The sequence below is a fragment of the Rhinolophus sinicus genome, chromosome 13 (assembly GCF_057876585.1).
Source record: "Rhinolophus sinicus isolate RSI-liver-muscle chromosome 13, RSI-T2T, whole genome shotgun sequence".
NCBI classification, from domain to species: domain Eukaryota; kingdom Metazoa; phylum Chordata; class Mammalia; order Chiroptera; family Rhinolophidae; genus Rhinolophus; species Rhinolophus sinicus.
Window position 1 is genome coordinate 18,399,362 of NC_142513.1, and position 21,516 is coordinate 18,420,877.

General features: G+C 55.9%; 1 protein-coding gene across 4 annotated transcripts in view; it reads right to left on the minus strand.

Annotated features, from left to right (window-relative positions):
• Positions 1-434: 434 nt before the first annotated feature.
• Positions 435-21,516, minus strand: part of SRC (SRC proto-oncogene, non-receptor tyrosine kinase) — a 52,509-nt gene continuing 31,427 nt past the window's right edge. Inside the window, exons 4-16 of one of the 4 annotated variants that reach the window (XM_074317267.2) lie at positions 20,618-20,875; positions 19,214-19,313; positions 18,128-18,145; positions 12,514-12,546; positions 11,532-11,630; positions 11,254-11,357; positions 9,205-9,354; positions 7,404-7,559; positions 5,229-5,408; positions 4,178-4,254; positions 3,288-3,441; positions 2,995-3,126; positions 435-2,701 (exon numbers count right to left, since the gene is read on the minus strand). In XM_074317267.2, coding sequence (XP_074173368.1) covers positions 2,493-2,701; positions 2,995-3,126; positions 3,288-3,441; positions 4,178-4,254; positions 5,229-5,408; positions 7,404-7,559; positions 9,205-9,354; positions 11,254-11,357; positions 11,532-11,630; positions 12,514-12,546; positions 18,128-18,145; positions 19,214-19,313; positions 20,618-20,867 — 1,662 coding nt within the window. In that variant the 5' untranslated portion in view covers positions 20,868-20,875 and the 3' untranslated portion in view covers positions 435-2,492. The remainder of the gene's footprint in view (positions 2,702-2,994; positions 3,127-3,287; positions 3,442-4,177; positions 4,255-5,228; positions 5,409-7,403; positions 7,560-9,204; positions 9,355-11,253; positions 11,358-11,531; positions 11,631-12,513; positions 12,547-18,127; positions 18,146-19,213; positions 19,314-20,617; positions 20,876-21,516) is intronic. The other 3 variants (XM_074317268.2, XM_074317269.2, XM_074317270.2) reach the window with 3 other exon arrangements.

Here is a 21,516-nt window from a genome sequence, read left to right on the forward strand (position 1 = left end):
CACAGCACTCCTAAGAAACACACAGATGTCACACACACAGCTACATCACCCCGTGAGCTCATCCACAACCCCACACAAGCCTGACAGTGCCACTCAGCACCCAGAGTGTCAACCGCCACCATCCACCCAGGGCATCGGAGCCCTGAACTGCTCACATATTGGGAGTCCTGGGCTTTACCTGGTGCATCTCAGACACAGGCAAGGCTTCTTCTGCCAGACGTGCTCACTCCCTAAATGTAGGGGCAAATGTGCACACACAGTCACATTTTGAAGGGGCCGTCTCCAATCTGATCACGCCACGCCCCGGCCTGAAGCCCTCCAGCCACTAGTGTTGGCTGCACAAAGGCTCCTCTGATCAGTCTGTCCTCACCTCTGCCCTCACCCCGTCACTCTCCAGCACACAGTAGATGCTCAATAAACCACTGGCCGAACTCTGAGGTCTGTTTGTGTTTAATCAGACAATATGCAAAGTATGTACAACCAATTCTGGATACCCCCACCCCCGCCAAGCCTGGGCCGTGAATGCAGAACCCCAGGCCCTGCCCAGAGCCAGGCGTCCCCTAGGCCTCTGCATAGTCATCTGAAATCTACAAAACACAGTTGTTTTTAAAAATGACAGTATTAGGGCACCTTATACAAAGGGCCTTGGGCAGTGGGAAGGGGATTTGAGAGCACGCTGTGGTGAGCGAGCCCAGATTTGACGGAGACGGACAGGAGAAGACTTGGGTAATAAACATGTATGAAAAGAAAAGTTGAAATTTCATAGGCAGGCACCGCTTGGCCTCCTTCCCCGCTGGCAGGGCCTGGCTGGCTCGAGAATCCCTGGCAGCAGGAATGTTATTGCTATGATGGGGGCTGTGAGTGAAATGTACAATGTATCGAGGGGACAGAGCAAAGGGCATTTTTACATGTTAAATATGGACACACATGGAGGAATATACACGTGCACACATACACATACACACACAGGGCCCTTGGCGAGACACCCCAAACTGTCAGCCACCCCTTTGAAGAGGGGCACCCTGAGGCCCAGGGAGAAGCCACCACATACCCTAAGGCTGAACAGCAGAGCTAGGGCCAAAACAGTCCCCTGATGCCCTGGGTTGGGCTGCCTGTGTAATGCCAGGCCACAGGGTCTGGACAGGAATGGAGTAATTACAGAGGCCCTGGCCACACATGGAGGCAGACACTGCATCCCAGACAGGAAGCAAGGGCCACCCCAGGTCATAGAGCCAGTGCCGGTGGGTGGCACTGGACTCCCTCATCTCCTCCCACCCCAGCCTAGGCGTTCCTTTCCCTACTATGAGTTAAGGGTTGCCAACATGGAGAGGAGAGCAGGGGCCAGGCATTGAAATGACACAGGACAAACCGGGCAAAGGAGGACCTAGGGTTCTCTTCCGAGGCCAGGACCAGAGCCTCCCAACCACTTGGATCTTCTATTTCTGCTTGATTCCCTCCAGAACTTGGGAGCTCACTCCCTTTCATGGTTGGCTAGCCCTGAAAGTCAAAACCCACCCACATTCTGATTGAAATCTGTGTCTCTATATCTGCCCCTTCACCCCTCATTCCTAGCTCAGCCCCACATCCACCTCCACTCTCTCCCCCCACAACAGTCCCACTGAGCGGAAAACAGCAGCAGGACTCTCTGCTATCTCTAACCCATCCTCAGGCCCCATGTCCCCTGGGCTGCCAGTCTGTCCACGATGCCTCTGAGGACAATCTTGTTGGTTCCTGAGGAAAACAGAGGGAGCACCGAGTTCTGATCCCACCTCAACCCTGAACTACTCTGTGGCCTTGGGCAAGTCACAACACCTCTCCAGACTCAGTTTCCCCATGGGTAATATGGGGACAAAAAAATTGATGATCTCTAAGGGTCCCTCGGGTCTAAGAAGGGCAGGGTTTGAGGGGGGTGCCCACCCCACCCACCATGATCACGTCAGTCTAGGCCTCAGGCTGAAAGCCTAGGAGCCATGGCAGATGGGTCTGGACCTCATGGCCTCCACCAACAGGTGATTCAGAAATGGACGGCAAGGGGCAGGGTGGCCGGCAGGCCACCGGCCAAGGGCCCATCACTCCTCTTTGGAAAGGCTCTTTGGCCAGCTCTGGAGACAGACCTGGGCGGCGCAGAAGTGGGAAGGGGCCAATGTAGGTTGAATAGATTGAGGCTGGGAAAAGGGAGCCCTTAGCCCCAGTCCTTCTTCCCAGTTCCTCCTGTCAAGTCACGCAGAGCTCCAGGAGGGGTACAGAGAGGAGGCATGTGGCTGGATTGGGAGCCAGGACGCAGTCACTCTGTCAGCCTTGGACCCCGCCCTCAGGGCTGCCCTAGGGCCCAAGCCCGTCCGTGCCACTAAAGAGGGAGGGGCCTCGTCACTGGCAATTCAGCCCCACAGAGGATCACCGGTGGGCAGGCAGAGGCAGGCAGGACCCCACATCAGGAGCCACCTCGCCCCAGAGCCAAGCCGAGAAGCCAGTCTGGCCCTGTAGCCTGCTCCCTATAGATTCTCTCCAGGCTGGTACTGGGGCTCGGTGGATGTGAAATAGTCCTCCAGGAAGGCCTGTAGGTATTCAAAGGTAGGCCGTTCCTCTGGCTCCTTCCGCCAGCACTGGCACATGAGGTCATGCAGGGACTCGGGACACTCAGGCGGGCAGGGCATCCGGTAGCCCCGCTCCACCTGATCCAGCACTTCTCGGTTTACCATCCCTGTGGGCAGAGGGAGGAGTGAGGCTGGCTCTGGGAAGGAAAGTGGGGTTGGGGGCAAGTTGATGGGGATAACAACGAGGGCTCCCCACCTAGGACAGGGTAGGTGTGACCATGGATAAGCCCCTCCCCAAGTCTGGAAGCCCTGACCAGAGAGAGGGAGCCTAAGATCAGATGTTCAACCTCTTTTCTATACAGATGGGGAAACTGAGGCCTGGGAGGGGGTGTGGCTTGTCCAAGGTCAGCAGGGCAGAGTGGTTCAGAAACCAAAGATGGGCCATGGGGTGCCCTCTTACCAGGGTAGGGCACCCGTCCCTTTGTCGTGAGCTCTGTCAGCAGGATCCCAAAGGACCACACATCCGACTTGATGGTGAACCGGCCATAGAGGGCGGCTTCTGGAGCCGTCCACTTGATGGGAAATTTGGCACCTGCAGAAGCAAGAGAGGTCAGGGGATGCTCAACAGAATGTCATGACCGCTCTGCCAGATAGGCAACCTTCTCATGCCCACTTGACAGACGAGGAAACTGAGGCTCAGACAAGGCGCATGACTTTCCAAGGTCATACGGCACCTGCCTGGACCCTGCCCACCTTGCCGGGCTGTGTACTCGTTGTCTTCAATGAGCCGAGCCAGCCCGAAGTCGGCCACTTTGCACACGAGGTTCTCTCCAACCAGGATGTTGGCAGCACGGAGGTCCCGGTGGACATAGTTCATCCGCTCCACGTATGCCATGCCTGAGGCGATCTGCAGGCAAAACCACAAGCCTGGCTCAGGGGCCACCTCATGCCCTTCCCAGGTCATAGGGCACATGCCCGAGGGTGGGGTGATCCCAGGATGGAGAGCCAACCAAACGCCCTGCCCTTCCCAGTTCTTCAAGCAAGTGAAGTCAGTTTATAATAAAAACTATTGGCACAAAAAGTAGGACCAGCACTCAGTAGGAGGGAACACAGCACAAAGAACAAATGGCAAAGGGGAAGCACAAGACAAGATACAGTCAGGGAAGTGGGATGACCATAAAAAAGAGGCCCAGATGCCCCAGAGAAGCGGTGCCAGGTCCTGCCTGCTGTCCTAAGTCCCCTTTCTGAAGCTCAGTTTTCTCATCCATCAAATAGAATAACAGCCATCCTACCTCCCCAGATTGTTATAGGGACCAAGTGAAAACACGGTTGTTGAGTACCGTCTACAGCAAGCAAGTACTAATACATGTCTGTTGAGTGACTGAATGACCTTCACAGAGAAGAAAACTGAGGCCTGAGGTCCCACAGCAAGTGATTCCTGATGCCCAGGTAAGGGTTTTTTCCTCTGCCCAGAACCACCACTCACAGCACCTATAAGTGGTCCCAGTAATACATGTGGCAAGACCAGTGAGTGTGGGGGCAACCAAGGCAAGCTTCCTAGAGGGGGCACTCAAGAGGCCAGAGCTGGCTGAGCCAGGTGGGTCTGAGTGCTCGAAACCAAGGTGCAGGAGGGGCTGACTCACCTGAGCAGCCATGTCCACCAGCTGAGGCAGCCGCAGGTACTTGCCTGTCTCCCCCTTGAGAAAGTCCAGCAAACTCCCTGGGCAGAGAGAAAGCAGCTCTAGTCCCCGCTCTGTCCTCCCTGAGCCAGGAAGCAGTGATTCCCAGATCCTGTCCGCCTGGGTGGGCTCACCTCACATTAACCGCTGCAGATTTTATGTAAACCCATGTCTGAACAAAGTCACACTCAGCATTTGTCACTCAAAAGGCAAGAGGGATGGGAGATAACAGAATATCCACCCCTGGATGAACAGAAACTGTGGTCCATCCATTGGTATACTACCCAGCAAAAAAAAGGAACAAACTACTGATACACACACAGGAAGAACTTCGAATATAAAAGATTGCATAAATGAAGTTGTAGAATAAACAAATCTAGGATAACAGAAAGTACCTCGGTGGATGCCTGGGTTTGGGACTGGGGACAAGGCAGCTTTCTGGGGTGATGAAGAGCTTCTATGCCTTGATTGTGGTAAGGGATCAACAGAGTATCTATTTATTAAAACTCATGGAACTGGATGCTTAAAATGGGTGGATTTTATCATATATAAATTACGCCCCCAAAAAGCAGAATTTTGAAAAATAATTGATTTTAAAATTAAGTAAAGGTCAAGCCGGGGACTTGATGTTGCTGGAGGGTTGGGGGAGTTCTCTTTTGGCCCCAAAATGACAAATGGCTTTAGAAAACCAGCAAACTGGGGGAGACACGATACATGGTGGGAAATTGTTAAAAACAAAATAAAGGAAGGCAACCTTTGGTTTAACTTGCCATTAATATGAGAAGTTGGCTCTATTCTGTTCCACCTTTAAAGAGATATAGTCTGCTTTGTGAGGGGTGTAAATGTCTAACTATTATATTGCTTTGTACACCAGAAACTAATTTAAAAAAAAAAGAGGCATATTCTAGATTGGGGGGGTAAAGCATGTCCCTATCTGCCCTGTGGTGAACACCCTGGTTCAGAGGTGGCCCAGCAAGGGGCTGGCCGCATCTTGGTGCTGGCCACCAGGCCTCACCCTTGCTCATGTACTCTGTGACAATGTAGATGGGCTCCTCAGACACCACGGCGTACAGCTGCACCAGCTTCTCGTGCCTCAGTTTCTTCATGACCTGGGCCTCCTGCAGGAAAGCCTCTGGAGACATTGTGCCCGGCTTCAGAGTTTTGATGGCTACCCTGGTGGTGCCGTTCCAGGTTCCTGGATAGGGAAGATGCAGGCTGCCTCAGTGGAGGCTCCCCATTCCCATCCCACAGGGACCCGGGATCTATCTGGGTACCAATTTCAGCCCTGTCCTCCCTAGCCATGTGATAAGCCCAGCCAAGGCCCAGGCCCTTTCTAAGCCTCAGCGCTCCCATCTGTAAAATGGACACAAGGACACGACACTCTTTACAGGGCTGTTACAAGGCTGAGTCTCTGACACATGCTCAAGAAATCGTAGTTGTTATTAGGACTATGATTATTGGGAATGTCCCAAAAAGCAGGACATTTGCCTGGGGTGGGATACGATGATTCCAGCTCAACTGCTCTCTCCTAGGTGACCATGTTCCTTCTGGGAAGCAAAAGGAAGGCACCTTAGGCACTAGCAAATGAACAGGGCTGTGGGTGAGGTGGAGCTGGTCTCAGAACTAGGCCACCTCCACAAGAGCCGCACTCCCCAAAAAGTGAGGCATTACACTAAGTACAAGGGCTTGGAGGTCAGACTGGCCAGAGTTTGACCCCCACCTCTGCCGCCTGCCAGAAGTACTCTGTAGATGGGTCACTTCCCCTCTCTGAACCTGTCTTCTCATCTGGAAAATGGCAATGCTATAGTGTCTCCCTGCAGGGATGCCTGAGGATTAAATGAGATTTTAGGTCCTGGGCCAGGCCCATTGTGAGCGCTCGATAAGAGCTGTAGCTGTCATTTTATTATTACGGGTTTTTTTTGTGGAGTCTTGGGGGAAGCTATCTTCTAGACCAGTGTGTTTAATCCAAGTTCTTTCCCTACTGGGCTGAGGCTTTTCTGACGTGTGGCCTGGGGCCCATTCCTCAGAGTCTCAGGGTCTCCATCTAAGCGTTGGGGGTCAGGCCTGTCTCTGTGGCCCTCCTGGCATAGCCCATCTGGGGATCTGTACTTGGCACTTCACGAGTCTATCTAGAGCACCAGGGAGAAGTGAGAACACCCCCCCGCCCACAACTGACATTATCGCACACCCAAGTCAGGGGTGAGTCTTGCAGACCCCAGAACGGCTGATGCTGTGGACTTACTCAGGTTTTGCTCACAGCCTCATTTTGCGCCCGGGAGCCGGCTTTTCATCCCTCTCCCCTGTCTCCAGCTCAAAGCCAGCACGTCCCCTTTGCTGACTTGACCTGACCTTGACTCCAGGCCTTTATCCCCGCAGTGCCTTCCACCCACCAACCCTCTCCGAGCTCTTCCATCATCTCTTCCTCTGAAAGGAGGAAAGTGCAGACAGCAGTGCCAAGCGCATATTGTGGCTCCTGAGGAAACCTTGAGGACAGCACAACCGTGATCCTTCTGCTGAAGCCACAGGCTTCCAACTGTCACGCCTCCCTCACCCCAAACTCCTTCATTGCTCCGTGTCAGCAGAAATCAGTCAGTGGAAGGCCTGGGTTTTGTCAGGGCTTCATGGTGTTTGTTTTCAAGGACGGTCTTGCCATTTCTCCAGGGTTAGACAGGAGATGGTTAACAGGCCCAGACCAGGCCAGATCTGCATGTCCCAGAGCTCCTTCCATGAGCTGGGGCTTCTTTCCCAGGGCTAAGAGCTCGGATGCGCATGCATGCTGGGCCAGCATTCTCACAACCCCACGAGGGACCTCGTATCACCAGCCCCATTTCACAGTAGGGAGGATTGAGGCTCAGAGTGAAGCCTCCGGGCCCAGACCACCCGGCAGGTCGCTGGGGAGTTGCAATGCCCAGCCCTGAGCAGCTCTTAGCAAACAGGTGCCATGGTCTGAGAGGCGTAAGGGGGGCCACACCCCATCTTGGTGTCAGCTACCACTGGGGATGTATCTATTTAAAATAGAGCCCACTGTTCAGAAGAGGCAACTGAGACTCAGGGAGGAAGAGGGGAGGGGGAAGAAGGGGTCCTTGAGCCACTAGACGGGACGGACATCTGTCTGGTTCTCTGGTGGGGACACCAAAGTCCCCCCAAGGGGACTGTGGTCTCCTCTGAGGGGGCAGGGGCAAGGCCTTACCCATCCACACCTCTCCAAAGCAGCCCTGGCCCAGCTTGACCTCCAGCCGCAGTGACTCCCGGGGGATCTCCCAGGCGTCCTTGGCCAGGCCCTGAGTCTGTGGCTTGGACGTGGGGCACACAGTGGTGAGGCGGTAGCACAGGCCGTCAGCATGTTCTGAAAATGGAGGTGGGGGTGGCCTTCAGGCTGGGCATCCACCCTGGGCCCTCCCTGTCCCATGGTGTGTGTGTACAGACCTACATGTTATATGTACACAAACTTCAGGGACACACAGGATACCCTTGAGGCCAGGCGTCCACACTGGTGTGTATACACCCTCACCCCACACAGGCCCACAGTGCCTCATGCATCTGCTCACTGAGTCATTCATCCATTCATTCGTCACACCCTAAGGGGTGCCCAGAGAGGCGGTTGCCAAGGACCCAGTAGGGAACGAGTCTAGTGGAACCCTGGACTCAGGGAGCTCACAGTCCAGGGGGAGCCCAATTTCCCTTCATCAACTCCCCAGACCACGTGTGTGATGGAGGAGAGCTGTGCCTGCAGGTAGGCTGGATGGAATCCTAGAAGGCTTCCCAGAGGAAGTGGTAACTGGGCTTGGCTCTGCAGGAGTGTGAGTGGATAACTAGGGAAAAGCACTCCAGGCAGAGGGCACAGAGCCTCATGCCTGTGCAAAGGCCCTTAGGGAGGAATAGCTGCTGGATTGGAGGAGATGAAAGGAGGCTGGGGGGCTGCAGGAAAGTGAATGGGGGAAGGGTGGCCCCAGGTTTAGACTACCCAAGGAGTGCTTCTACTACCCAAGGCTGGGTTTAGACTACCCAAGGCCTTGGAGACCACAGTGGGGCCTTTATCCTGATTCCAAGATAGCCCCTGGAGGGTTTTGATCTGAGGGGAAAGGGTTCAGAAGGAACAGTTGTGGTGGCCAAAGGGACAGAAAGAAGTGGCAGATCCTACAGGAAGTCAGGAGGCCCACCTGACAGAGGAGGAGGAAGGAGGTGTGGGGTGTGAAGTAGCTGGCACTCTCAGAATAGGCCACACCTGCACACAGAGGCCACAGCTACACACCACAGCTGCACAGGCATCCAGAGAGCCGCCCACAGGGGTTCACACAGGCCCATGACATTCCACTCCACCCAGGCAGCCCTGGACATCCAGGTGGAACAGCCACACTATTGCACACACGGCCTGCACATATAAGCACCAGGAGCCCTCGCTCCCTCTGCCTGCCTGCCATGGCTCGCTCTCTCTCCCTCTGCTCTCTCTCCCTCTTCGCAGCAATCGATCTGGCCACCCCCTCCTCCTCTCCCAGTAACCAGTTCAGACCGGTCCTAGGGCTGCAGAGACAAACGTTACCAGCCTATGCCCCCTCCCTTCCCTGCTCACTCCTCCAGGCAGCCCCCTCCCCACCAGCCAGCTGCAGAGGAGGAGAAAGAGGAGGGAGGGGCAGTGGGCGAGAGGAATGAGGGGAAACAGGGGAGAGAGAGCACAGGGAGGAAGGAATAGGGAAAATATGGGGAGGGAGGAGGAGAGAGGGAGGAAGGAGAGAGAGGAAGGGAAGAAGGGGCAGGGGGAAAGAAGTGGGGAGAGCAGGAGCCACAAATCCTCAGGATAACAGAAGCCCCTGCCCTTGTTGGCCCCAAAGCCCCCTACTCAGGGACTGCAGCTGAAGATGACACAATACCCTCCCCTGCCGCCCAACCACATGCCCTCAGAGGGCCTAACCCCAGGCCCAGGCTACCTGCTCTGCCCTGGCCCCAGCCGCCCATCCCCTGGAGGCCGGCCCCCAGGGAGAGGGGTCACTCACTGGAGTAGTAGGCGACGAGCTGCTGCAGACTGTTGAACTGGGTGCGAGAGGTGATGTAGAAGCCGCCGCTGTCCAGCTTGCGGATCTTGTAGTGCTTCACGTTGAGGCCCTTGGCGTTGTCGAAGTCAGACACTGAGAGGCAGTAGGCACCTGCAGAGCAGGGCCAGAGAGGAGCTGTGACCACCAGGCCTGTCGCCCCCACAGGCCATGGCACTAAGTACAGCTCTGTGCCTATCCAACACGAGAGGGGAGAGGGAGGCCAAGTCGGCAGCCCGTGGCCCAGGGTACAGCAAGGTCTGGTCCAACCTGTCCCTGAGCACCCAGCTCTGGGGCGGCCACTGAGATAAGTCAGCAAAGGGCCATCTGACCAGAAAGCCTTGTCATGCACCCTTGGCCCCAGCAAGACCTCTGAAGACTGGGTGTGCATCCCAACTGTGTGACCTGGACAAACTGCTTGCCTTCTCCGGGCCTCAGTTTCCTCCTCTGCACAATGGGGCCACTCCCAGGGCTGCTGGGAAGATCCAATGAGACCACATATAAGAGGGCCTGGCACACAGTAGGTGCTTTATAAATGCTTGCTGGGAATGTAGGAATGGCCCAAGTGGCTGTGTGTCCCCAGACTAACTGCTTCCCTTCTCTGGGTCTGCCCGCTGGAGCACGGTCCATGCCCCACCACTTCCTAAAGACTCCAGGATCAGGCAGGAGCAGGTGGTTGGCTGAGGCTGAGGCAGTCATGGGCAGGTGACCGTGTGCGGGACGTGCCCTGAAGGCTGCCAAGGCTCAGCTGGGCCAGCCATAATCCCCCCTCCCTGCTTTCCTTGAGCCTGGAAAAGCTTTGGGCTGAAAAAGCTCGCCCCTGCCCAGCAGGCCTGGCTAAGAGCCTCTGCTAACCTGAGCCCAAGAGACGCCTGGGGTGGTATCAGGGAACAAGGCCGAGCCCCAGAGGCAGGGGCAGCAGGAGCAGAGGCTCCAGTGGCCAGAGAAAGCTCTTCTTAGGAGGTAACACACAGATATCGTGCTAGAAGCCCATGGACTCTCTAGACAGTCCTTAGGTGGGATTTAAAACCTTGGGTACAGAAGGAAAAATGAAGCCCAGAAAGGGAAAGCAGTTAGCCTCAGGTCACCCAGCAAGTCAGGCACAGAGCTGGGACTTGAACTGGTAGCTGGGTCTCTAAAGCTGCATGGGGCAACCATGACTTCCCGCAGATGGCCCAGGCCTTGTGCACGTGGAAGCCACGGGCCTGAGCCTGAAGCCAGCCCCTGACCACACGTGCACATAGGCAGGCACACCTGTGCCCGGTGGCCCCATGCTCACACAGGTACACAATCCCAGTCCCCCAGGCACAAAGACAAACCCACAGCAACTCACTCCCACGCTGTAACACACAGACAATTCCACCTCCACATGCATACACATGCCTGGACCCACATATGGCGTGCCCGGCCACACGACTACTCATAAGTACACATGTGTGACATAGATGATCTGCTTTCCCATTTCCCGCTGAGCCCCAGGCCCACAAGAAGCAGCCCAGCTTTGTTGCCATGGTGATGAGGTGCCTGCAACCCACTTGCAGAGGGGCTGGCAAGACAGTGGGTGATGTGGGTTCTCTGGCTGGGGGAAGGTACAAGAGAAGCACTGGGGCCAGGACTATTGGGGGAAGAGAAAAGCCATGTCCCAGCACCTAGTCGAGCCCAGAGACCCCTGAAGAAGGGGAAAACAGGGGACATTGTATCAGCACCCACCCTGAGAACAAGTCTTTTGCTGTGCAATCCTCAGTCCTCTTGACAACCTGTGTCCATTCCTCACCTGAGGAAACTGAGGCTAGAAAGGCTAAGTGTCATCTTTTGCTATACCTCTGGCCACCCCAGATAACTCAACCTTCCTCAAATGTACCTCCCTGCCTTTGATGCCGTCATTTTCTCCACCTGGAGGGAGGGCTCTTACCTCCTCCCTCCATATACTGAAGTCCTATTCATTCTGCAACACCCAGCTCAAACAACCCACAAGAAGACTCAGTTCCCACTGGCCAGCATGCGTGCTCATACCTTTCGTGGTCTCGCTTTCTCGTACTAGGAAGGTCCCTCTCGGGTTCTCCACATTGAGCAATAACCGCTCTGATTCCCGTCTGGTGATCTTGCCAAAGTACCACCTGGGGGAGGAAGGAGGAAGCTGGCGTTGGTGGGCCAGGCTTCTGCCAACCCACAGTGCCTCTCCCTGGAATGTGGCAGGGGCCTTGGGCAGCCAGACCACCCCGTCCGGCCCAGAGAGAAGCTCTGAACCAGCAGCGATGGAGAACAAGCAGGAAGGAAGAGTCGGTACTCACTCCTCGGCCTGGATGGAGTCGGAGGGCGCCACGTAGTTGCTGGGAATGTAGCCCGTCTGGCCGGTGCTGAGTGAGTGGGCCAGCCACCAGTCTCCCTCTCTGAGCAGGGGGAGAGGGAGGGAGCAAAGGAAAAGGGAGCCATCAGCAGTGGGCCCCAGTGCCTGCAATCTTCAGGGGTACAGTGCTGGGCACCCTGAGGCCAAGTGGAGCACAGGGAGTGGTGGACCAGGCCACTCACAGCCTGCCAGGCCAAGCCGGCCTGGAACTCTTCCTCTCCCTGGCCCAGATGCCTCTTGGCCAAAGCTGACTCAGACAGGCTTTCTCCAGGACTGTGACAGGACTGACATTGGTCAGCCTGAGGCCCGAATTCACAGGGCCAGAGTCCTGGAATGGGAAGTAATCTGCTTCCCTTCAGACAGTAGACCAAGCCATCTCAAGATGCCAAGAGCTGCCTTGGGCAGGAGGTAGGGAGCTCCTTGTCTCTGGGGAGCAAGCAAGTTACAACAGGAGAGAAGATTCCTGCCCAAGATGGATGTCAAATCAGACCTTCAAAGCCTCCCCAAGCCCTGAGATTTGGAAGGCCAATCCTGGGAGCTGGTGAGACCTGGGTGGAGGCAGGGGATGGCCCTTTTGGGGCTTGGTGACAATCCAGGTGCCAACTCTGCAAACTAGAGCAATGCTTGCCTTTGTCACAAATCACAGGTCACACCTAAAGAGCTCCTCAACTGAAAATTACAGGCCTCCTCTTGTAGCCTGCCCACCTACGGGGGAAACTGAGGCCAGAGGGGGCTGGGGCTTGCCCAAAATCACACAGCAAGTCATGTCAGAGGGGACTGAGGTGGCAGAGCCCCAATGCCCAGGGGCACTTCTACACTAATTGCCCCACAAGGAGGAGGAAGAAGAGGAGGAAATGGGAACCGGGGAGCTCCCTGCAGGGTCGGGTCCCCTGGACCTGGGTGGGAGTGGGGAGGGGGCGAAGTACCTGTGCAGCCATCTGAATGTGAACCAGGTGTGGCTGGAGCGGGGGTCCAGAGACACAGAGGAGAGAGGAGAAAGCGAGAGCCCAACAGGAAAGAAGAGGCAGAGATGGGGGTGGTGAGAGAGAGAGGCAGAAAGAGCGAGGAAGACAGCGGGACAGCCAGGCGGTGCTGGGGACAGGGGACAAGGTGGGCAGCCACAGAGGCCTCACATCCAAAGCAACCAACAGGGACAGGGAGAGGGTCCATGGGGAGTGGAGGGAAGGGGACAATGGGAAGGGCTGCTTGGGAAATAGGGTCCAGCCCCCTCCCTTTCCTTCTGTGTAGATGGGAAGACTGAGGCCAGAGAAGCAAAGGCCTCTGCTCAAGGTCACACAGCCAGGCCCAGGCTCCTGACTGCCAGATAAGAAGAAATCCTCCCCTACAGGAGGCGGTGGGGCTTGCTAGCTTGCTGAGCTTCTCAATCCAAGGCTGCCTTTGGACTTCACCACGACCCTGAGAAGGTACACAGCAAGCAGGATGTGTTCCCCTCCCCATCGCAGAGGCCCAGAGAGAGAAAGGCCCTTGCCCAGTCACACAGTCTGGACGTGAATCTGAATCCCTAGCTCCTGGTTCTGCTGAGTTTCCCCTGACCCACATTCTTCAGCCCATTTTGAAGATGGAGAAGTTGAGGCCAGGAGTGAGCGGGGCTTGGGGAGCTCTCCAAAGACCTGCAAGAATACACCCAGACCCAGGGCTCAGCGAGGGGTGCCGAGGCTGAACCAGAATAGGTGGGGTCCCTTCTGGATGGACTGAGGTGAGGGCAATACAACGGGGGCTGTGTGGGGTAACTCGGCTGTATCATCATTGAAGCACACTCAGGTAGGGACACAAGCTCATGTGGGAGTCTCTGCAGGGGGGGGGGGCCCAGAGTAAGGGGGCAAGGCCCATCTCAAGGAAAGAAGCCCTCAGATACCCAGGAACTCCATCCACTTCCTCTTATGCACCCAGCTGGGAGTGTCCACACTTGTCTGTTCCATTTGACCCTCAAGGCCACCCTGTGAGGAAGGAAGGCAGGTCTCAGCCCCAGATTAAGAAACCATGGCTCAGAGATGTTGAGGGACCATCCCAAGGACATACAGCACCCAGGCTGGAGTAACCCAGCACTTTCTTTGCAGAATTAGGGAAACCGAGGCAGAGAGGGGCAGAGACTTGTCCAAAGCTACAAAGCAAGGACTCAAGTCACAGGGAATAGCTGACATCTTCCCGTCCAAAGCCTTCATTTCACCAATGGGGAACACAAGACACAGAGAGGGGCAGTGATTTGCTCAGAGCCATACAGCAAATCAATGGCAGAGCAAGAGTGAGGACCAGGGTCCTTGAGTGCCCGCAGCCAGACACAGCAGCCCTCCAGGACCCCTGCAGCCTCCTCAGGCCTTCAGAGGCTCAGAGACCCTAGGGGAAGCCAGGGGAAGATGGAGGAGGAGGCAGCAGGGCTGGGGGCAGGGGACTGGTCCAAGGTGTAGGTCAGAGGCTACAAAACCAGGCAGACTGACAAAGTCAGAGCGCAAGCAGACGAGCCTCTGGGAAGCCCCAGGCTCCAACTCAGAGCGGAAGGCCACAGGAGCATATCCCCAGAAGCCAGCCAAGCAGGGCCCCAGAAGAAGGGGCATTCAACTCTGCTGACATTGCCCAGGCTTCAGCCAGCAGAGCCTCTGGCTCCCTGACATCAGCCTATAAGTGAGTTTGGGCTCCCAGGCCAGTCTGACGGCTTTCATTCACAAGGACAGGGATGGTCGTGAACTGCCATCTCACTAAGGGATCCCAAGGTCCAACTATGGCTTGACCCCAGCTTGAGAGGTATCTGAGAACTTGAGCGCCAGAGTCAGCCATCCCGGGCACCATCCCAACTCACCACTTGGAGACTGTGTGACCTTGGCTCTGCCTCAGTTTCCTCATCTGTAGGATGGATATACTCATGCCTCCCTCTAAGGATGTACAATACTAGCACAGAGTCTGGGCCATGGTAGGAGTTCAACGTGCATGAACTGTTACTATCTTGATTTGGTTAAAAAAATAAAATAAGACAGTTGAATCTGTATCTCAGTGGTGCCCCTTCCAAATCTCCAAAACATTTTTTAAAAACCAAAGCAGCTCAGTGCCAGTCTCCAATAAGAATTTGCTGTGTGACCTTGGGCAAGTATCCTACCTTCTCTGGGTCTTAGTTTCCTCATCTATCAAAAGGAGGTACTATTCATAGAATCTCCTCGTAAGCAAAGTGTGTAAATCAGTCAGAATCAAGCTCACTTTGGGTGAGATAATTACTGTGATTATCATCTGAGCCTCAATTTGCCCACCTGTGAAATGGAGCTATCAAGCCCCATCTTCCTAAGTCTGTGGTCTGAGAGGTTCAAACCTGCAGCAGGTGGCTGCCAAGGACCTGGGGCTCCTCCTACAGGAGGCGCCTCACAGCTTCCCAAACCAGTCCAGTCCCACAGGGACACCAACCCAAGCCGAGACTCAGAAGTGACAGTGGCGTTAATCTATCAGGTTGAGCAGATTTACTGTATCCAACACCTTCCCTGGGACCTCGTCCTTATCAGATGGGCAGGAAAAATGGAAGGCAGGAAGGGAATCACACATTCGCTGGTTGACCCTTCACCTTCCCACCAGTGGCCAGAGAAGAAAGCATTGGACCTGGAGCCCCTGAGCTAGCTGTTCACTAGCTGTGTGATCTCAGGCTACTGACCTCACCTCTCTGAGCCTTAGGATCTTCTTTTTGCACCAGCCAGGCTGGTATGTGGATCAGGGATGTGGCAGCTTTGGAACCTGGGATGTTATGCCAGTTTGGGCACTTATATTTAACGCACATGGGTTGTTGGGAATGGTTACAGAAGCCTTTGGGGGCTGCAGGCAAGCCAGTGCATGGCCCAGGCAGGCAAGTTACAAGCCCTGGGGCCTGGGCACAGGGTGAGTGGGGAGAGGGCAGGGTGAGGCCAGGGCAGGTCACAGTGTCCCGAGTAAGGAGGGCAGGACGGTGTCCCTTGCCCCATGGTAGGGAGTGGAACTGGAGTCCCCAGGACGAGGTGGGAGAGGTCAGTGCCTGCTGGAGGGCTCCTCCAAAAAGGCTGCTGGAATCGGGGTGGGAGGACGGGGCAGTTCAAGGAGCAACCCAGAGTCACCCCCAGAGGAGTCCCACCACCTGGGGACTAAGACACCAGGCTGGGGCTTCAGGCAGTCAGACCTCAGACTCCAGTGGGCTTCCTCGGACCCAGGTCCACAAAGCACCCAGGATTCTAGGATTAAGGGACATATGGTATGAAGACCCGGGGAGCAGGCCTGCTACTGTGAAGACCCCAACCCAGCCAGCCCTGGCCAAAGCCCAGTGACAGAGGCTCATCCTTAAGCTCTCCACCTCCCCGACACCCAGGCTGGCCACAGGGTAGACTCAGCAAGTCCCACTCATAAGGGATGGGGGTCGGGGATTGGGGCAGCACACTAGAGGATTAAACAATAATGGACCCTAAGCAATAGTGGTGGAAGGACAAGCAGGGTGGTCCCTGGGTACAGTATGAGACCTGAACCCCTCAAATTTGGGTGGCCCATCTTCCACTAAGCCCCTCCCATCCCTTTATCCCTCCTCTTCCTCTTATGCCAGCCCCCAACTCTACCACCACCAGACTTCTCAGGCAAAGGAGGGGTTAACCGTTGTGAAGTGAGGAAGGGCTCCCAATTCACCCCCACCTTCCAATCAGGTACCTCACTGCACTGAGGACTTCCGAGGGACTCCATCACTGCTGGCCCTCCTGGAAGCCCCAGTCCTGGCCAAACACCCCCCAGCCCATCCGAAAAGGCCGGAAGAAGGAACGGAAGGAGCTGGACAAAGGAAGGAGTGAGGGCTGCCTGCAACCTCTGGGTGAAAGAGGCAGAAATCAAAAGTTCCCAGAGACTTTCCTCCCCCCACACCTTTGCTCAAGCTGTGACCCCAGCCCGAGGTGCCCTCCCCACTACTGCTGGTTGAGATTCCCCAGGACTTCAAAACCTCCAGCCTGATGTGTCCTCCCCTGAACAGCCTTTCCCTCCTCCTGGCTCCTTGGCAAGTCCCCTGACTCTCCTATCAGAGCCATGGGCATGCCTACCCTTCCCCGCTCTGCCACCACTAGCTGTGTGACCTCAAGCAAGTCATTTCACCTCTCTGGGCATCAGTTTTCTCATCTATAAAATGGAGCAAATATGCATTTCTACTTCCCAGGGCTGTGGTGATGTATATATACAACAAAGCTACTGAAAGCGCACAGCACAAAACCTGGCTCACACACAAAGCACAGTAAATGGTGCTATTTCATTACTATTCACACACCTTGTTCACCAGCACCAGTGTACTGAGCAACAGGTGACACGGGGACCCAGAAATGTGGCAGACTTGAGAACAGCCCTCAAGGAGCTCCCGGTTTGGAGGAGGCAGAAGCAAATAGCTGGAACCATAGAGAACTGGAGCGACACTGGGATTCGGACACGCAAAGGGGTGGGAAGTTGGGAAAACCCCCGCCCCCAGGGAGAGCAGCTCGAAGAGGGGAGAGAGTCGCTGCCCCAGTTCCAATCCTGGCTTTGCTATTTGGTAGCTGTGTGACCTTGGGCAAGGCGCTTCGTATCTCTGAGCCTCAGTTTCCTCATTTGCAAAATGGAGTCAGCCCTTCCCCCATCACTACAACCCTGGCGGGATGGCAGCAGAGTAAATGCAAAGACACGGGCAAAAATGCCTGGCACAGCACTTGGCACCTCTTTTCCCTTTTGCCCCACAGAGAAGACGAGAATACAGTCCTGAGCTGGGTCTTGAGGGATGAATAGGAGTTTGCCAGGCAGAGACAGGACAAAGGGTATCTCAGGCAGAGGGAATAGCATGCACAAGGGCAGGGAGGCATGGACAAGCAAGACATGCTCAGAGATGGTGGAGACGTCCAACCTCAGTAGCCAGCCTTCAAGGTTGCTCAGGGATCAGTTCTACTCTCTCCTCTAGCACCTGAAGGCATTCAGCCCCCTCCAGCACTGCGTCCTCCCACAAGCTGTCCCCCTGCAAGGAATTGTCTTCCCCCACCTCCACCTGCCACACAACTTCACTGTTCTTCCTTCAAGGACCTGTCCGAACCTGCCAGTGTCTGTGGTCACCACCCGAGGAGGACACACAGCAGTGGCCCGAACGCCAGGGCTGACCCTGGCCCCGCCCGCTGCCTGCCATTGGCCTGGGCTGGGGCTGGCTCCCGGCCACACGCTAGCTCCGGGAAGACATGGCCAAGGCCTTCTCCACTGTGGCCCCAGTGGGCCCAGCCCTGGACCCTGCATGCAGCTGGCACTCAATGTGGGCTAATGGGTGGAAATGGGTAGGTGGTGAGTTAGGAAGGTGGGTAAGGAGGAGGGGTGGTGAGGAGTGACAGGGTGATGGGAAGACCCTCCCCATTCTCAGCCTGGGGTTAAAGTTGGGACATGGTCAAACTGGTTGGGGGTGGGGACATAAGCTGGGGAAGGAGGGGGGCAGCCAGGGGAGCCAGAGACCACAGGCAGGGACACGGCCACATGCAGACAGCAACCCCACCCCCACCAGCGAAGCGCCCCCACCAGCCCGCCCATGAAGTGTGTACACACCTGACATCCACCTTCCTCCTAAAGGCCAGCGAGAGAGAAGCAGAAAGAGGGAGAAGCTGAGAGAGGGCTGGAGAGAGCAAGCGTGGGCCAGGAATGCGGGGTCCCGAGGCTGTGGGCCAGGTTGGGGGGACAGCAAGTGCTGCCAAAGGCAACAATGCAGCAAGTGCAGAGCTCTGCCCTGCCCACTGTCGGCAGCTCCTGCAGGAGCAAACTCCACCCTGCCCCACCACGAAGCCCCCCACTGACCCCAACCCTGGGCATATGGCCCAAAGCCTGCACCGGACGCCCCATGACAGGCTTTGCACCCCACCCCCACTGCACTCTAGGCAAGGAAAGAAGAGGAGGGGAGGGGAGGGAAAGGACCCCCACCCCATGGCTAGAGTCCTACCCACCCTTCACTGGTTCATTCCTCCCTGCTCCCCTGCCCACAGGGGACCCAGAGCCTGACAGGGGAAGTCCATCTCCACTATAGGCCAGCTTGACTCTAGGATGCCCCACCCCAAAGCTGGAGTCCCTGGAGGTGACTAGATGCCCATCAGGGAGCCCTGCCCTCCATACCCTAACCCACCACTTCATCCCTATGTCTAAACCTGACCCTCTCACAATGGGTGCCCAATATGGGTCCCCTAACCCTCCCAACGTGGGCTCCTCCCCCTACAGCTGGAGACTCTAGCTTGACCAGCTGCCTCAGGCCCTCTAGCCCCAGGTCACTAATGAGGGCATCTCTGTGGGCATAGCCTTTGGCTACAGGCCCTGCTTTGTGTAGTCCTGGATCCTGGGCCCAGTTTTGCCTGCCCACATGCCCCCTTCAGGGTCTGGGATCTGAGGCACCATACTCTGTGGACCAGTTACTGAACCCAGACCCCTGCCCCAGGGGCCCTCCTGGAGCCATGACCACCTCCTCCTGCCTCAGCGTCACTCCCATAGGCCCCAGGACAGTTCTCAGGCCCTCAGCGGCCATGATGCTCAGCTCTGCCTCCTGCCTATCATGCTGCCCCCGGCTCTGGGAAACTCACAAGTGGCCCTGGCCCAAGACCAGGTCTAGGGAACAGGGTCCCATGGAATGATGGGGGGGAGGGCACTTACGTGTTATTGACAATCTGGAGCCGCTCCCCTTTCTTGAAGGATAGGTCAGTCTCTGTCCGCGACTCATAGTCATAGAGGGCCACAAAGGTGGTCACTCCACCTGCAGAGAAGGATGGTGCATGTCAGAATGGCCAGGGCCATGGCTGGGGAGAGGGGGGGACGGGAGGGCCCCATTCCCTGGGAGGAGTGGGAGTTGGTCTCAAACGCCATCAGAGCCCAGCCCAGAGGCATGGTCATAATCCGAGGGGGTGGGCACCCATGAGGGCCTGTAGGAGGCTTGTGTATCTCTTCACATCTGAGTGTCCCACTGGCTTTAGGTGATGCTGGGTGTTGGCTTATCCTTTTGGTGTCTATCTTCCCCATAGAACCAGAAGCCTCCACTAACAGCCATCTTTGTTTTGTTCCCAGAGCCTAGCACATAGTCGGGGCTCAAGAAACAACTGTCAGATGCAATGAACCAGGAAATGAAGGAAACTGCACCAGGATAGGTGGCCATGTTTCTCTCTCTCTGGGGGCTTCTCTGTGTCTAGGGAGACCTTGGTGCCAGGTAATGGTCCCCTCAGAGAGGCCTTCTCTGTTCCCCATTTTAATTATAACCTCCACTCCCCACTCTTTCTGTTCCTTCTCACCAATTACCACTTTCTAACACCCTACATAGTTTACACTCCTTGCTTTGTTTCTCTTCCCCACAGTGGTTTTGTCTGTTTTACACACTGCTGTGTCCCCAGCACCAGAAGAATCCCGGCACACAGTTAGGGGTGCCACAAATATTTCTTAAACAAATGAATGAGTGTGTTTGCTAACTGTGTGTGTGTAACCATGACTGTGTGGTTCCGTGTGAGTGTGTCAGGTGAGAGAACACGTGTTTGTGTGTCTTATGTGTGCATCTCTCTCTGAGCATCCCTTATCTGGGCGTGCAATACCTCAAACAGCCAGCAGAGGGCGTAGGGGCGCATCTCAGCGTCTGGAGGGTCTCTGAGGACCAGCTCTGGTTCTTCCTCCTAACCCGCCCAGCTCCCTCTGCCACACACCAGCCGCCGGTGCTGACCCATCTCTGTACTAACCAGAGCAAAGAGCAAAGCCTCGGACCTGGTCTGGTGCAGCTCATAAGCAGCCCCCTTGCTCTCGTGGTTTCAGTTTCCCCCTACAGTCCTATATTTCTAGGTCCCTTTATACTCTGCGTCTGATGGAGTGTATATAAAGCCCTTCCCCAACCACAGCTTCCAGGAAACTCCCAACAGTCCCCAAGGCCATGTAATCAACCCATACACTCCCCTTTAGTGAGCAAAAGAAGCAGCAGCCCAAGGGGAATGTCACTGCCCCAGGGCACACAGCCCTCCTGGCACAGCAGCCTGGGCCCAGTCAAGATGGGCAAGGCATCCCGGCACCCACACTTCCACTTACCAGCCAGCGGCCCTGCCCTCTGCGGGGAGGTGACTGTGTCCGAGGAGTTGAAGCCTCCAAACAGCTTGGGCTCGGTGGACGCAGGGGTGAAGGCCATGTTGGGGCCACGGTGGCCATCAGCGGAGGCGGGCTTGCTGGGGGTCTGTGAGGCAGGGAAGGCACCCCCACCAGCACTGTGGGCATTCTCAGCAGGCTCCAGGCTGCGGCGCCGCTGGCTGGCGTCCTTGGGCTTGCTTTTGTTGCTGCCCATGGTCCTGGCTGGAGACGAGAGAAAACCCAAGGATGAAGGAGGAGCTCTGGGAGCACACAGGGCTGCCTGAGCCCCGTAGGTAGCCTCCACCTCCACTCATTCTACAGATGGGGAAACTGAGGCCCAAAGAGGCGTACTAGCCTCTTTGGGTAAGACAGCCTTTCAGAGCCTCAGTTTCTTCATCTGTAAAATGGGAATGATGATGGCACCCGTAAAGAGCTTCATTGATACAGGGCCAAGCACAAAAGAAACACCTTATAATCAGAAGCCCTAACCTTCCCCACTCCCCCTGAAACATTGTTTCTGTCCCTCATGGGCAGGGACAGTATCTGAGTCATGTCTATGTCCCAGGCACTTAGCACATAGGAAAGAGCTTACTGAGGGTTTGTTGAATGAATATATGACTGACTGAAATTGTCTAACACCAGAGGAAAGGTGCTGAAAGTTGTAAGTAAGGCAGGGATACAGCAGCAGGCTGGAAGAAGGAGAGATGGCTGACAGCTCACCATGCTGACAGCTCATCACTTTGCACATGCTATTCCTTCAGCCTAAATGCTCTGCCCTGACCACTTCACCAGGATGACTCATGCCTCCTTCAGGTCTCAGCTTAAAAGTCACCTCCTTGGGAAGTGTTCCCCAAATCCTTTCA